The 15,329-nt window shown below is 51.5% G+C and overlaps 7 protein-coding genes across 7 annotated transcripts; 5 read left to right on the top strand and 2 right to left on the bottom strand.

Annotated features, from left to right (window-relative positions):
* Positions 1–415: 415 nt before the first annotated feature.
* On the bottom strand, positions 416–1,912 carry NCS54_01233800 (Hypothetical protein; the record flags this gene model as incomplete). The annotated part of the gene is made up of 1 exon (XM_053157575.1): positions 416–1,912. The coding sequence occupies one exon, from the start codon at positions 1,910–1,912 to the stop codon at positions 416–418; it is 1,497 nt and encodes a 498-aa protein (XP_053013550.1).
* Positions 1,913–2,638: 726 nt separating this feature from the next.
* On the top strand, positions 2,639–3,448 carry NCS54_01233700 (Hypothetical protein; the record flags this gene model as incomplete). Its single annotated transcript, XM_053157574.1, has 1 exon — positions 2,639–3,448. The coding sequence occupies one exon, from the start codon at positions 2,639–2,641 to the stop codon at positions 3,446–3,448; it is 810 nt and encodes a 269-aa protein (XP_053013549.1).
* Positions 3,449–3,926: 478 nt separating this feature from the next.
* NCS54_01233600 (Hypothetical protein) lies at positions 3,927–5,100 on the top strand (the record flags this gene model as incomplete). Its single annotated transcript, XM_053157573.1, has 7 exons — positions 3,927–3,997; positions 4,054–4,132; positions 4,205–4,599; positions 4,649–4,706; positions 4,756–4,808; positions 4,865–4,987; positions 5,040–5,100. 7 exons carry the CDS (start codon positions 3,927–3,929, stop codon positions 5,098–5,100), a joined length of 840 nt encoding a protein of 279 aa, XP_053013548.1.
* A 517-nt stretch (positions 5,101–5,617) lies between these two features.
* NCS54_01233500 (DUF4470 domain-containing protein) lies at positions 5,618–7,613 on the top strand (the record flags this gene model as incomplete). The annotated part of the gene is made up of 6 exons (XM_053157572.1): positions 5,618–5,696; positions 5,749–6,066; positions 6,103–6,712; positions 6,756–6,999; positions 7,061–7,356; positions 7,412–7,613. The coding sequence occupies 6 exons, from the start codon at positions 5,618–5,620 to the stop codon at positions 7,611–7,613; spliced, it is 1,749 nt and encodes a 582-aa protein (XP_053013547.1).
* Positions 7,614–7,991: 378 nt separating this feature from the next.
* On the bottom strand, positions 7,992–9,486 carry NCS54_01233400 (MFS domain-containing protein; the record flags this gene model as incomplete). Its single annotated transcript, XM_053157571.1, has 2 exons — positions 7,992–9,291; positions 9,344–9,486. 2 exons carry the CDS (start codon positions 9,484–9,486, stop codon positions 7,992–7,994), a joined length of 1,443 nt encoding a protein of 480 aa, XP_053013546.1.
* Positions 9,487–12,015: 2,529 nt separating this feature from the next.
* On the top strand, positions 12,016–12,397 carry NCS54_01233300 (Hypothetical protein; the record flags this gene model as incomplete). The annotated part of the gene is made up of 2 exons (XM_053157570.1): positions 12,016–12,182; positions 12,238–12,397. Exons 1-2 carry the CDS (start codon positions 12,142–12,144, stop codon positions 12,395–12,397), a joined length of 201 nt encoding a protein of 66 aa, XP_053013545.1. The 5' UTR covers positions 12,016–12,141.
* Positions 12,398–12,984: 587 nt separating this feature from the next.
* NCS54_01233200 (Hypothetical protein) lies at positions 12,985–15,228 on the top strand (the record flags this gene model as incomplete). Its single annotated transcript, XM_053157569.1, has 8 exons — positions 12,985–13,172; positions 13,219–13,784; positions 14,123–14,212; positions 14,265–14,278; positions 14,356–14,380; positions 14,456–14,902; positions 14,952–15,056; positions 15,119–15,228. 8 exons carry the CDS (start codon positions 12,985–12,987, stop codon positions 15,226–15,228), a joined length of 1,545 nt encoding a protein of 514 aa, XP_053013544.1.
* Between the last annotated feature and the right edge of the window lie 101 nt (positions 15,229–15,329).

Raw genomic sequence — 15,329 nt, 5'->3', positions numbered from 1 at the left:
GTATCTATGCGTGCTATGCAAGAATCTTTATCCTCTCTTCAATTCTCCTTTCTTTAACTTTCGGTCCGATATATATCCCTCAAACTTTGTGTCTGTGGTGCTCTCTTCAGCGGTGTGGCGACCCCGTGGCAACCCCAAACCGGCATCGTTTCTAGTCCCTATCTCCGCACCCGGACCGCTAATCTGTATTCCGTCGGCTCCTCGGCCGGCCCATGACCTTGACATCATGAATTTTGGACAATTGGATTCACAACTTTGAGAGTGGCACATTATGGGTTTTTGATCCAACACTATTGGCTCTAACTAGAACCTATGTAACGGGAGACCGTCCGAATTTACAAGCTGACATGGTCTAATGAAGAGAAGAGAATTCCTACTACACCTAGCACTCCGGGACCTGTTCCGATACCTATCATCAGTACATCTCGTAGCGCCAGCCGAGCTGAACCATCTCCTCGGTGACGCCGCCCTTGACAACCTTGGCAATCTGATCGGGGTCACCTGAATCCAGGCGCTTGTTCTCTCGGAGCACCAGCCAGCGGTAGAACGTGATGGTGCCAGCAAACAGGAAAGCGCAGCCCATCAGAGTGCCGAATGCGGCGTAGAACTGAGGGGGAGCATAGTAGAGGTATGAGGCCCAGATGTTGGATGTGCCACCGATGGCATTGACCAGGGCAGAAGCGGCCGCTCGCTTGGTGACCGGTCGTGCTAGATGGAGGTTGATTGTCTTGAAGAGGACGAGCTGAGGACCGACCGAGGCGAATGGTAGAATCATCATTGAAAAGTAGCGGGCGGGAATGTTGAGAGTCGACATGGGAATGATGTACATGCCGATCGCAATGGCAATGCATCCAAGGATGATGGGGTACGCCGTGTTCTTGCGGTCAGAGTACCACATGAGAACCCAGTAGACACCACCGGCAAGGACGTAAGGAGGTGCGGTGAGGAGCAGACTAACGGTTCGGTTGAAGTTGAGAGACGCGACGAGCGTGGGGAAGTAGTTGGCGATGGAACCCTGAGCCTGAGAAAGCATGTTGCAGAGGATGAGGAGCAGAAGCTTGGGATCCTTAAGAGCGCTGGTAAAGCCCTTGAGGGTGCTCTCCTTTTCAGTACCCTCAGCTGCACCCGCATCGGACTCGACACGCCAGACAGCGAGATCGCGCTCAAGCTGGGAGAGGATTCGGCTGTTGTAGGGGAACTCGGGCATGAAAAAGGCGCAGATGAAACCAATTCCAACTGTAGCAGAACCTTCGATGATGAAAAGCCACTGCCAGCCGCGAATGCCATGAGCACCATCAAGCTGGAAGATTCCGGCGGCAAAGAGACCACCGAACGCGTTGCCGACCTGCTGGGCGATGTACAGACTGGCGATACGCTTTCCGAGCTCAGTCTTGGTGTACCAAGCAGAAAGGTAGTAGATGGCTCCAGGGAAGAAGACAGCTTCAGAGACACCTAGGATGGCGCGAACAGCCAACAGTTGTCCGTAGCTTTTGACAGCAGCTGTGCAGGCTGAGATGGAACCCCAGATGACAACAGCGCAGCAGATATACAAGCCCGGTCGAGCAATCCTCGAGATGATGAGGTTGCTAGGGATCTGGAAGGGAAGGTAACCGACGAAGAGGATCGAGATGGAGGTGGCGAATTGCTCGGTCGTCATGTTAAGGTCCTCTGTGATACCTTGGAGTTTGGCAGCGGCCAAGTTCTGACGATCGATGTAGTTGAGGATGTAGAGGATACCGATGATGGGAAGGATGATGAGGTCGATTTTTCGAACGAGCTTCTTGTTCATGGCGGACAATTCAGCTTCGCTAAGGTGAACAAGGGACTCTGGCATTCGCTGGTAGGCGGTGCTGGTGCCCTCGGCCTGGGACGAAGCAGGCCGCTTGGCATCCTCCAGAGTGGCAGTCGTCATGATGACAAGTGTAGTTGGATAAAAGAGATGTTAAAAAGGTGAAGGATGTTGTGGGAATGAGTTGTGAGTTGTCGTCGGGCAAGCGTGGTATATATCGACAACGAGTCAAGAGATAACGCTTATCTCGCCCACTAGTTCGGCGTTATCTTGCCAACTCTGGGGAAGACGACGAATGATTGAGACTCTTTTACAAAAGGATCTTGATTTGTCGATATCTTCCCCGATTAACGGGTCCCTTTTTAACGCAGGTTGGAATGATAGGAAGCGGTGGGGGAGAAGAGAAAAGATTCGGAGGAGCCCCAAAAACGACGATCTCTAGCCCCATTCGGCCATTACCAAAATCCGGGGTCCGGGGTTGGCGGCGCGATAGCGCATTGGCTGGGCTTATCGGAGGAGGAGCTCATGGCTTGCAGGGAGGCGTTGTTCCATGGCCTGCAGGGAAGCAACCCTGATCGGCGCTCATCGTGCAGCCATCTCGGGGGGGAGCTCCTCCCAGTGGGGCCCGAGATAACCAACATCGCGAAGAGATGCTGTGCCTGCAACCTATGGATGCCATCTTTATCTAGATGACGACTTTATCTCGGCGAGTAGAAAAGAGAGGCCTGGAAATCATAAAGACCCTTGCTTTCTGAACAGACCATCTCATCATCCCCCTCCTTATCATCATCAGCCCATTTCAAACCACCAAGAAAAAACCAACCAATCATTTCACTCTATTCATCCATCATGACTCAAAAGACCTATCCCACTGCCCTCACAACCGAGATCGAGAACCCTCGGTTGAGGTTCCTCAACAAGATCAAGGCGGGTGAATACCCCCTGATGACCTTTGTGGCCATCCCCTCTGTCCGCCAAGCCCAGATCGTTGCCCTAACTGGTCTTGACGGTGTCATTCTCGACTGTGAACACGGTCACATTGGAGATGACTCTATGCACAACTCTGTGGCTGCCATCTCGGCTCTCGGAGTCTCCCCCATCATCCGCATCCGTGGACCCGCCCACGACATCATCAAGCGCGCTCTTGACACTGGCGCCCACGGCATCATGGTTCCCCAGATCAACAACGCCGAGGAGGCCCGACAGATTGTCCAGTCCTCCAAGTTCCCTCCCCAGGGTGTTCGCGGCCAGGGCTCAGCCTTCCCTGCCATCGGCCACGGTCTCACGACTCCTGAGTACATGAAGTCAGCCAACGAGACCATCTTGACCATGATCCAAATAGAGACTCGCGCAGGAGTCGAGAACGTCGACGAGATCTGCGCGGTCCCCGGCGTGGACATGGTCTTTATCGGTCCCAACGACCTGGCCCAGTCCCTGCTGGGATATGTCCCCGCCCGGGGAGACGAGCCCGAGTTCCTGGCTGCTATTGACAAGATCATTGCTGCGGGACGGAGACATGGCAAGTGGGTTGGCCGCATGGTTAACAACGGTATTGCGGCCAAGGAGGCTAGGTCACGGTATGATACTGTCGCTATTACTGGAGATACCAAGGCTATTCAAAATTGGTACATGGCTGAGTTTGAGATTGCGCGGTCATAGAAGTAGTATTAGATATCTTGAGGGAAAGGTTTAGATGCATATAGATTGGTGTCAATTCAATGTTGGTCAATTGTTCTAAAGATTATCTGCCTCGAAGAAACAATGGCTTCCTTGCCTGCTTTGAAACCCTGCCGGCATCTTGTAGCAAGATCTTGTTTAAACCCATGCCTGAGAGGAAACATCCACAATCACTGACCCTGCTGATCTCATCTTTCAATCTTCGTACAATCTGCCATGTCTTTATGATCGACGCTGTCATTACCGTTTTCGCTAAGCTCCTCCGACGTCGGGGTATGCAGCCACGGCCTTCCCCCCGATGCGAACCCACCCACCTGGTGTGCTCCTCCAACACCTTCTCCGCACCACCTCCTCCAAGACAGCCCGCTAATTATTTATTCGCCCGACTTTTCTAACCAGGGTCTGCATCATCCTTGTTATCTCGATCCCGTGTTCCAAGACACATTATCATGCCCACGCCATGCCTACTTATCACATTCGAGACGTTGATAACCGCTTACGAGGGCGTCTTGCCCTTGTGACTGGAGCCAGGTGAGTTATCTCAGTCTCCATTGTTTCGGATCAGAAACTGATATCATTACTTGAAGTGGAGGCATCGGTTCCGCGATTGCTCGTGCTCTAGCTGCGGAGGGCTGTGACGTGGTTCTTCATTGCAACTCAAGCTTGGTAGCACACACCCATCTTTCCGTGATGGAAGACACTTCGTAAGGGCACCATGCTAATAATTGGAATGCATAGCACAAAGTTGAGGCCCTCTCCAAAAGTCTTCAGTCCGCCCACCCCAACCAACTCTTCCCATGTGTCTCAGCCGACCTCAGCTCTCGCGACCAAACACGCGGTCTCGTCGATGCCATATTCCAGAACCCTACAGTGTCCTCAAAGCATAAAGCCATATCCATTCTTGTGGCTAATGCTGGCCTTGGCAAGCGGATTCGAGATGTACAAGAGATAGAAGAGGATAATTGGGATGAGATGATGGAGGTTAACGCCCGAAGTCAGTTTGTGGTGACAAAGAGCTGTTTGCCTGGGATGAGGGCGCAGTCTTGGGGACGAGTGATTCTCGTCGGGAGTATTGCAAGCAAAGGCGGTGGCATCAATGGGTGTCACTATGCTGCTACAAAAGGAGCGCTCACGTATGTTGACCTGCCCCCCTCGAGATGTGATCTTGCTGACTGTCGGTAGCTCCATGGGTTTGAACTTGGCCACCCTGCTCGCTGGCGAGGGGGTAACAGTCAACACTGTAAGCCAGCACCTTACCTCTATTGGTCATTATGTTAACGAGAGTCTAGATCCTCCCTGCAATGATTGGTGCAACAGATATGATTCCAACACCAAAATCTACGTGCGTATACACACTGCCTTGGGAAGACTGAGTTACTGACGGATACCCCCGACTAGAACATGGACAAGCGATACCAACCTAGACGCGCTAAAGGCCTCAGACCCGGGTCTTGCAATTGCTGCAAGCATCCCAGTCCACCGACTTGGACAGCCTGATGAGGTCGCCAACGTTGCCGTCATGTAAGTTGGAGACCTGTACCATACTAGTTGCGCATGCTGATGACTCTTAAAGGATGGCAAAGACGGGATATCTCACCGGACAAGAAATTGTGCTCTCAGGTGGGCTGAAGTAGGACAGAGATTGAACGCTGAGTCTTGACGAAGGGCGGCAGGGAACGAGTCAATTGTGTGAGGATGTTAAACACTGTAGATGAGCTGTTGCAAAGATAGTAAGACCCGTACTTGAACTACCGCATGTATCATGCTCATTTGTCGTTCGCCATCTCGTCTCCTGATTTGGGCTCCGAGTGTGCCAGCTCGACTGAACTTGGGAATCGGAAGGACCTTTCCATATGCCACCTTCCGATCCTGCCCTCTCGCCTTTGGGCAGAAGAGGACAAAATCGTAGAGGAAGGAGCCCGGGCATTGAGGTGATTCCTGTCTGTTCCTGTCTCCCCATGGATTCGCGGCAAGACGGGAGATCAATCGCTCCCCCGTCTGCCTTTGATTCCTCCCTCGCCACCATCAGCATCCATCGAATTGCACGTCTTGAGCATCCTTCACGCATCAAGTCTTCAGAAGCCATCGATATTCGAGTCGGAAACATCCCCTACGCATCGGTTATCCCGGAAACGGCGACGCTACGACGAAATGTCACAACCACAACAACCCAACTCCGCCTTACAAGGCCAATCCTTTCCTTGTGCCAATATAAATGGAGAGAAACCCTGTACGAATACTAGCAAGAAGGCATGCGGATCTTGCATGTTAATTCCAGTAAGTTGCACCGTCTGCGGCTTCTACCCAGGGGGGTTCTAAACGGACATCCAAGTATTGCGACCGTGACTGTCAGAGGGACGATTGGATCCATCACGCACCGTATTGCACGCTCCCGTTCGTAAATTCGACATGGGTCCCATCCTGGTCAGTCGAAGGCCGAGAGCCCATGTTCAGTCGGGAAGGTTACGTGGCACCCTTCGCGACACACAAAAACATCTGGGGTGATGTTCCGGCGTTGGATATCCTGAAGCTGGCCCAGAACGAGGGTGTGCAATACGATCAAGACTTGGCACTCTTGTTTGCTGGCAAGTATCGCCCTAGTCCTTTGCGGTAGTGTTGGGACTGATACTCTCTAGCATCTGGAGACCTTCGTAATGTCATCAAAACCGTCACCTCTCTCCCCTGGACGTTCCGAAATGATCTCAGAATCACAATCAACGACAATGACCTCGAAGTTGTGGCAAGGAACATCATCCTGCTCCTCACTGCCCTCTTCAGCGCCGAACCTGAAGATGCAGCCACTCGTATGATTCACATCTGGTATTCTGCTTTTGTCCGACGAAGTGATCTCGAGTTTTTACGCGGCGTGGTCCGCCCCAAAATCGAGAGAGTTTGCAGCAATCTTGAAGGTGAGGATCCGGAACGTCTACACTCGGAAACCTTTTCATGCGGGCCCTACTCCCGGGTCATTGTCGTGCTGCCCAAGAAGTCGTGGTTTGCGCTCCTCAAGTACTTTGAGGTGCCAGAGGGCCTGTCTCTTGACCAAGCTCGACAAATTCGAACTGCTGTTACCCTACCAGCCGGCCACCTTGACTACATAGAACGCACTTATGTTCCCTTATTGCCAGCACAACGCATCTGCTGGCATCGGTTCCGTTTAGATGGTGTCCTGTTGCCCTTTGGGGCATCCAGGAAGCCATTTGACACACCAAATCCGTTAGTGTACCTCCACTTCTTTTGCCCAAAGTGATACTGATACGAGCAATGTTATTAGAACATTGTTCCATAGTGCCCACTGGCCGTACAGAGGTGATTTGCAGCCTATCCACGGATGGGGCTTTGGTGAAGTCATCAAGATATCGACTGGAGAAGCTTCTATGGACCACTATGGGAAGCTCTTCTACTATCTTCAGGAGCTCTTTGTTAAGTTTTGCGGAGAGTTGAGATCGAGAAACATATCTTTTCGCCTCTACTACCAGGACATTCAGCACTTGGCCAGAAACCTACGGGTCCAGTCCTTTGCAAGGATCGAGGTATGTCATCGGCTGGGCCATGGAGGGCCAGAATGTTTTGCCCTCAGCTGATACTGAATAGTTATCCAACATCTCAGAAGAACCCTACATAGACCCTGACCTTGTCTCGAGATGTCTTGTCCCCCTATTACAAGTTCGAACCACGAATCCTTACGCCACACTCATCATGCTGTTCACAAAAGCTGTCTGGGCCCAGATGAATACTTCCTATGGAATTCCGGCGATGGCGAAATGCGCACCCACAATGGCGACCTTGATACCTCAAGTGGTGATGCCACCGGATAACCAGGACCCGATAGTGTCAAAGATGCTTTCGGGGATGGGACTCATCATCGACGTCGACCATTTATTCGACAAGTGAGTTTTCGTTCCCAGGAGCAGGAGATGGTGATGGCCCTAACTCGTTGCTTAGGTATTTGGATTCCAACCAAGCCCATCGCATGAATCGCGATAGCATGGCTGTCAAGGAGAATCACACAATTGTAGAGAAGTGGCCCTTTCGGCCTAAGCTCACGCTAGGGCAGTATGGTACCCCTGGGGAGTTGGCAGTTATGCTGAGCTCTGCAGCTCTAGGACTGGCAAGATACGTGGAGTACAAGTCTCTCTTATCCTGAAACCCCGGTCAGCTCACGAGTATCTCTCCGTTACCCTTACAGAATGCTTCTTTAGGTTGATGGGTGGCTTTGAGAAGGACTGAAACAGGTAGTGTCTAGACAAATAGATGAGAATCATGTGGCTTATCTTGAATCCTTTCAGTGATGATCTAATTACCCCGCATAGAGATCTCTCGCAAGCTCTTTTCCTTGGGTGATTTGAGCCTGGATCAATACCAGCTGTCAATGCGAGGAGAACGGAGTAGTTACTATGGCTGGTCTTCGTTGTTCCCACCCAGACATTCCGTCTCACTTGGACAGAGTGTCAATCACAGGATGCCCGAACTTGGACAATTTCATCAAGTCCTCAGCGATATCTGACCTATGAGAATCCTTTCCTTACAGCTTCCACTTCCACTTCCGCTTGCCGTCGGTTCCAACCATGGCCTCCAGCCTCACCCAAAACACGGCAACCGTTGCTGCACACATGAGTGTCCCTACCAGTATCGACATTCGCTCATATGCCTTGGGCCCAATGTTCGTGCTCGATGTCCGGATGAGAACACCGCCTACTGGGGTGCCGATCATGGTAGCCATGCCACGAACCATGTACAGCACGCCGTTGACCGAGGCAAAGTTTTGCGGTCCAAAGAGCTCTACTAGGCTGGCGGGGAAGAGAGAGATGTAGGCGCTGGCAAAAATGCCGTAGAAGATGGTGAATGTGATGAAGAGATTTTGCGAACTGGAGGCTTGGCCGTGTAATGTTGAGGGCAACCAAAAGCCCAAGGTAACTACAGCACTCAGAAGGGTTGTCATGAAGAGTGAGTTGAGCCGCCCGATACGATCGGCTGCATGGCCGATGACAATTTTCCCAACGGCGTTGCATGCGTTGCTAATTGCGATAAAGTTTGCGCCTGCTGTGGTGCTGTATCCAAGAGTGGCAGCGTAGGACGCGAAGAAGAAGACCGGGGTGTAATATGCAGCTGCTTGGAAGATGGCACTGAGTGCCTGAGCCAGGAATCTTTGCGACTTCGCGACTCGGAGATCGACGAGAGGAACGTTGAAGATGCCATCGGCACGACTGACGCGGGCTGCATTGACGACTCGAAGCTGTGCTCCTGTTCTCGGCTCCCAGGCCATGGCGAAGCTTGCAGCTGTGACGAGAAAGAATGAGATGCCACCCGTGAGTCGCAGGGTGTTTCGGAAGCCGATTTGATCGTTGCATGCTTTAAGGGCCGGTGCCCAAACAAGACCTCCCACGCCAGTGCCGGAGAGGATGATTCCCATGGCCAAGCCTCGATGCGTCGTGAACCAAGTCGGAGCAACTGTTACAGCCATCATGTATGATGAGCATGTGCCAAAGCCAAGAAGCAAACCTTGACTGAGCGTAAAGTGCCAGAGTCTGGTGCCAAAGCTGGCGAGGATGAGGGACAGGCCGAAGACAATGCCGCCGACAAACGAGACACTGTGGGGAGAAAAGCGCTTGGCCCATGCTACGATAAAGGGAGCGCCCATTGTCATCAAGGAGATGGAGAGCGTGCCGATCAAGTCGATTTGCGCGGGAGAGGCTCCCGTGAATGGCGTGTCGGGCTTCAGAGCCATGGCTTCGTACAAGGCTTGGTAGACGCCAAAGGCAAAGTTGAGACCGCAGCAGGTGAATACTATGGTGAAGGAAGAGACGACCATGATAATTGACTTCCTGTTGAGGTGTCAGTCTTGGGAAAGCTGGTTGTATGGATTGAGTCACATACCACTTGGGAATGTCAAACTCGTTCGTTGAGACAGCATGGTCAAAGTTGGAAGGCGCTTGCTCCAGGTTCTCTTCGAGTCGTAGGGCGTTTGCATCGGGGGATTGGACATCATTTGATGCCATCATTCTAGATGAAGCCATCATTGAGATATGCGATGGGGGTTCATTCGATGATGGATGAAGCAAGTGTTTTTTTCGGAGTTCGCAGTTCAATCCCCGAGTGGGGGAAGCCGGATTGGACAAGGATGATTCACACCTTCTGCCGAGAAAGGGCGTAAAAGACAATATGAATGGGCCTGAAGGCATAATAACGGAGCCATTGTTGCGCTTTCTGCAGCGCTGAGTCATGGGCTTGAATTGCCATGAGTCCATCAGTTCTTCTCTCTTCATATTATTTGAAGGGATTGCCATAGCCTGTTGGACACCGCTCAGCGAGGATACGAGAACAATGCGTTTGGGTCCTGTGTGATGTGCTCATCACTAGCTGACAAATGCTATCTCTCGTCATCACGCAACCCACATCTCCATGCATCAGATACCAACTCAAGTTAGCAAACCACACATCTCGTTTTCAACCACTCTCTCCATCAACATGGGGTCCGCACAAGACATTGTTGGTAGCAATGCTTCTACCAATCATGTCGCAAAGAAACAGATATCGATGGAACGACGGATACAAAACCGAAAGGCTCAAAAGGCATATCGTGAGCTCCACAAATGGTGTTGAGTCAAGGTACTAACCGAAGCCAGGCGAAAGGAAACGACAAAGGCTATAGGAGTTGGAGAGCAAGGTACATGCTCTGGAGAGTGCATCATTTATACATCTTTCAACGCTGTAGTCTGTTGGCAGCCTCGACACTATACCAAGTCAGACCATCGACGCGTCTTTCGACCTTTTGGGAGATGCTCTAAACGGTGTTGCCCTGCACGTCTTCTCCAGTACAACATCTAGTTTCACCGAAGCCTCAAGTTGGAATTATACCGACAGGTGGTTGAATCCGGCACAGCTAGAGAGCAATCTCCAAATCAACAACGCTTCTGACGACACGGAAGGACTACCTTCCACGAGATCGACTCATACTCCTGCCTATCCAAGCCCCATAACCCAACACACACCCTCCTTGACAACAGATGGAAAAGCCATACAGGTATCTCGCCCTAGCGGGAACATGATGTCTTTCAGTCCTTGGGTTCTACGAGAATTCTACACATCCCTGCCATAGACTATAAGAGACGAGCTTCAAGAATTGGCAAAGGCGGGCGACTTCTCGTTTGTAGATGTCATCAAGTCACGACTTGGGCCTGGCAGCAACAATCCAGTCGAAGTCCAAGGCAGAGGACTTTGGAAGACTCACCATACTGTCCCTATCGGAACGTCTTGCACATTACACGATTCTCCTACTTTGCAGCATTATTCGCAAACTTGAGTTCGCTCGGCTTCGACTTTTCGTTGTTCCTCGACGAAGCAAGCGTGTCCCCCTGTGTCGGTCGTTCTGATCTCGATGATACCGATGTTCCCCCCAGCCTCCGGCCGTTAGCGTGGCAGCGTTCCATTTCTCATCACCCTTATATCGACTCGCTTCCGTTCCCCGAATTTCGACGTCGGGCGCTGGCCGCTCTATCGACGAATCCGCCACTTTTGGATGATCTCTGCATCGACTTGATGTTGAACGATGGACTTGTGTGTTGGGGATCGACGTGTGAGAGCGGCATGGATCGAGGAACACCTTGGGACCGCCGCAGCTGGGAAGCCAAGGGCTGGTTTCTGCGGAAATGGTGGTGGCTCGTGGGTGGCCAGGATGGAGAGCTGTGGCAATCGTCCACGTGGTGGGCGTCACAAAAGGGAGAGAAGATATCGACGCGGGAGAGGAACACCGAAGGTCAGGATATCGCCGTGGGGGTCTACGTGGGTGGTACACCTTGATGTCGGTGAAGCTCCCGGGCTACCATGCCCAATTGGAGATTGACCACGGTGTGTTGTCGTCCCAGAACCGGGCTATCGGAGACAAGTAATCTGGCCAACTAATACATTTACTTACCAAACGTTTTCACGTGTCACCGCTTCAATACGGACAACGTCAACATCGCGGTTATCCCGGCTAAGGAGCCGCACCAAGATGAGCCCACTCTCGAGCCATGTGGTGTAGACCCACGGGCAGAATCCGGGGTCGCGCGAAAGCATCTCCTTAGGGTCAATTGGCGAACGCGGGGAAGATTAGTCTAAAGATGCATTGTAGCATTGAGAGGCTCGTAGGATTGCTCTGGTGGTTGCTTCTTCTGCGCTGAGGTTGGGCGAGGCGAGAATATCCCGGAAGCCCCGGTGTGGTTTCATGGTCACGGGTATTGCGACACGAGGGCGATGATGTTGGGCATTGATTCAAGGGATTGACGTCTGTGAGGCGAGGCTGGAAGAGGGCCATGTCATGATCAGATGAGTCTGCTTCTTTGCAGTCATCCGATTCGCCAGGAGGATGCGGCAATGCAAGATGACTTCCTCTTCAATCGCTTCCAGGCCTCGCCACTGGCACATCCCGGAGTCGCCCGACCAGGGTCTGACATGCGCCGTCACGGTACTGGACGGTGATCATCACGCCACCGGCAGTCGTAAGAAACGTTCGATATCAGACAGCCGAGGGTCGAATCATGAAATTGAAGCATTTGGAACGTAATTATATAATACCACCGTTTCCCTCTCGGTTTTGGATCATCATCAAGCACAATTGCAATCATCAAAAGCATACAAGGCCGTCACTGCCTACAATCACCACCAAAACAATTACAACACCCACAATCATCCCAATGCTTCCTGTTGCCAACGCCACTACTCAGGTCGGTACCAAGTAAGACGACCAATTCCCCAATCCACTATCAATACCAAGTCCTGACCACTCCCAGGGTCCTGCCCGTCGTTCTGGCCGTCGGAGGCGCCACAGTAGCTGGCGGCCTCGCCCGATCCCAGCAGCGATTAAACCAATTCAACGCGGCGCAAAACAAGACGCTCGCCGCGCCCGATGCCAAGTTTGTCAACGTGGTTCTCGAGTCGATTTTTGCATAGAGGGAAAAAGGAGAAGACACTCAAAAAAGAGTGCGGGTACGATATGGATAGTGTACGAGATAGGATTCAGCGAAAGTCTGGACGCATGCAGTTTGACATGCCTTTACGAATGATATTTTATGAACTCGTCTTGATTCATCATCATCTGTGATCATCTTCCCCAGCATAACAACTCATCGTTAGTCTTGACGTCACAGGCTTCAGCCCAGTCCAAGGCTATCCTGTCCCCAAGATAGCATTGTCAATAACTTGACAGTGTTGTCTGTCAATGCATGTGATGTATTTGGCCCGCGGTAATTGCACGCATCCAATGGCGGGCCAGGCCTCTGTAACTCCAAAATCTTGTCACAATCTCACTGTTTCTCTCATCAAAACATCGAATCTGCAACAAACGTGGCGCCTGATGCTTTGCGTGCTAGACACGACTCTAAAGCGCGCTAGAACAGGGCCGATGTCTGAGATTACGTAGCTCAAGATTGTTGGGGGGGAAGGGAGATGATAAATTAGGCATTTCTTGCTGTGTCCTGATTATCGAGTCCGCTGCATCCGATTAAGGCACATTCTCTCGTTAGCAAAACCTCTCAACGATGCGACTGAGTATCTCATTGGTCTTGACTTGCGGCGCCTTTTTGACGTCTGCGTATCCTCGCCCACATCGCCTCTTCTCGCGATTGATCGTGTTTGGCGACAGCTTCAGCGACAATGGCAATGGGGCGTGGGTCGCAAGCAATGGAACGTGGCCGGTAGATCCGGCCTATTTCAACCACTCTTTCTCGTAGGTCAATGTCCTCATTCTAATTCCTTCCATTCTGACTGTTTAGAAATGGCCCTAAATGGAATGATATTGCTGCCGACGTTCTAGATCTCGAGCTCATCAATCTTGCTACTGGAGGCGCTACCACAGACAACGACTTCGTAGCCGGCGGCACCGGAGCCAGCTCAACAATCCCAGTCCCTTCTGCCGATGACCAGATCACCGCGTTCTTGTCGCGGGATAAACCAACTGAAACTGACGTCTTCGTCCTTTGGATCGGGGCCAACGACATCCTCTTCAACACGAGTATTACGGGCATAGAGGTCACCAGTCTGATCTCAAAGCATGTGAACAGATTATATCGTGCGGGAATACAGAATCTTATCCTGGCCAATTACAACAATGCCACGACCTTTCCGGCGACGTACAACTCGTCCGACTACAATATCCCCAGTGTGCAGGCCTTTGCCGGCGATCTTACCATCGGACTAATAGACATCGCCGCTGGTTACTCGGGTTTCTTCCGAACCGCCTTCGTTGACATAGGTGCTCTATTCCTGGACATCATGGAACGACCAACCAGGTACAACATTGACCAGAAATACGTCGATCCGCCAACTGCATGCTTGACGGGTGTGTACACGAGCGAAGGGATGCCACGGCATTTATGCAGCGATCCCGAGCGTCATCTGTTCTTTGACTCATATCATCCTGTCAAAGAGGTGCATGCAATGATGGCAAAAATGTTTATCAAGGCAATTCAAGGCTTGAGTCGCGGACGTTGAGACCCTGGCATGCTCGCGTCAGCGTGCAGCGGCAGATGGGATAAGCAGCTGACGCGAATGAATGTGTGTAGTGAGCAGGACTTTTATGATTTTTGTTATAAGATGAAAGACACGTTGATAGACATGAATTCAAGCTCACAACATTTTCATCTCTTTCAACTACTCAATCTGCATTACCGAAACCAGAGTTCTGCACCATGACCATGGCATCTGGCTTCCACACCACCTCTGACGAGGCCAGCAAAGCTCTCAAAGAAAACATCACCGGCAGGATAAGTAAGAGAAAATCAAAGTGCTGGTCTCTTAAGTACTTGCTAATTATGCGCAGTCATCATTACGGGCGTCAGTCCAGGATCCCTTGGCGCAGACACAGCCCGGGCTATCCTGGTCCAGTCCCCTGCTAAGCTCATCCTGGCTAGCTAGACAGAGTTGAAGCTGCACGAGGTAATCAAGTCTCTTGATACTCCTGCAGGGTCTTCTGTTTATCCCCTGGTCTGAATCTTGCCTCGCATAATGCAGTTCGCAAGGCTGCTGGCGAGCTTTCGGCGTATGTCGATGCTATCGATGCAATTATTTGCACCGCGGGAGTCATGGCTTTGCCGTCGTACCAGAAGTCCAAGAATGGCATTGAGGTGCAGTTTGCGGTTAACTATCTTGGTCACTTTTTGTTCATCAATCTTTTGGTCGACAAGCGCCTTGCTGGGGACGCTACCGTGGTCACTTATACCAGTGAAGCCCACACACGCGCCGACTTGGGCTTCCCAAATGACCTGACTTACAGTGAGTGCAAGACCTACGAGAAGTGGACTGCATACAGCAATTCCAAGGCTTGCGATATTTTGCTTTCGGTTGGATTAGTCGAGAAGTTTGGCAAACGCGGCCTTCGCTCGTTCAGTGTCGACCCCGGCATCATCGTCAGCACCTCACTGCCCCGATCTGTGCCTCAAGAAGACTTTCAGGCCATGGGTATGATTTTTATTGGTTTTGTATTGTGACATGTGCTTACAAGTGGTAGGGTGGGTTGATGAGAATGGCAACCTGAACTCTGCTCTCAAGATCAAGACATTGGATGAGGGTGCCGCCACTGGCATCATCGCCGCTTTTGATCGTAGAATTTCTAGTAAGTTTTGAACTGCTTGCCTACAGAATATACTAAGACTGACAATTTTTCATATGAACAAGGATACTTTCTCGCTGACGGAGCTCTCACTGAGCGAGGCCTCTTGCCAGCTGCAGTTGATCCTACCATAGCGGCAAAGCTGTGGAGTATTCGTGAGAAGTTGATCAAGTAACTGTAGTTCGAAAGATGGACCTGATTTGGGCTGGACAAGAGTGTTGTTTCAAGTTGGCGATGGGAACGAGACACAATTGGCTCATCATGATGGACTATCAG

The sequence above is a fragment of the Fusarium falciforme genome, chromosome 10 (genome assembly GCF_026873545.1).
Source record: "Fusarium falciforme chromosome 10, complete sequence".
In the NCBI taxonomy this organism is placed as follows: Eukaryota; Fungi; Ascomycota; class Sordariomycetes; order Hypocreales; family Nectriaceae; genus Fusarium; species Fusarium falciforme.
This window is presented reverse-complemented; position numbering and strand designations above follow the sequence as displayed.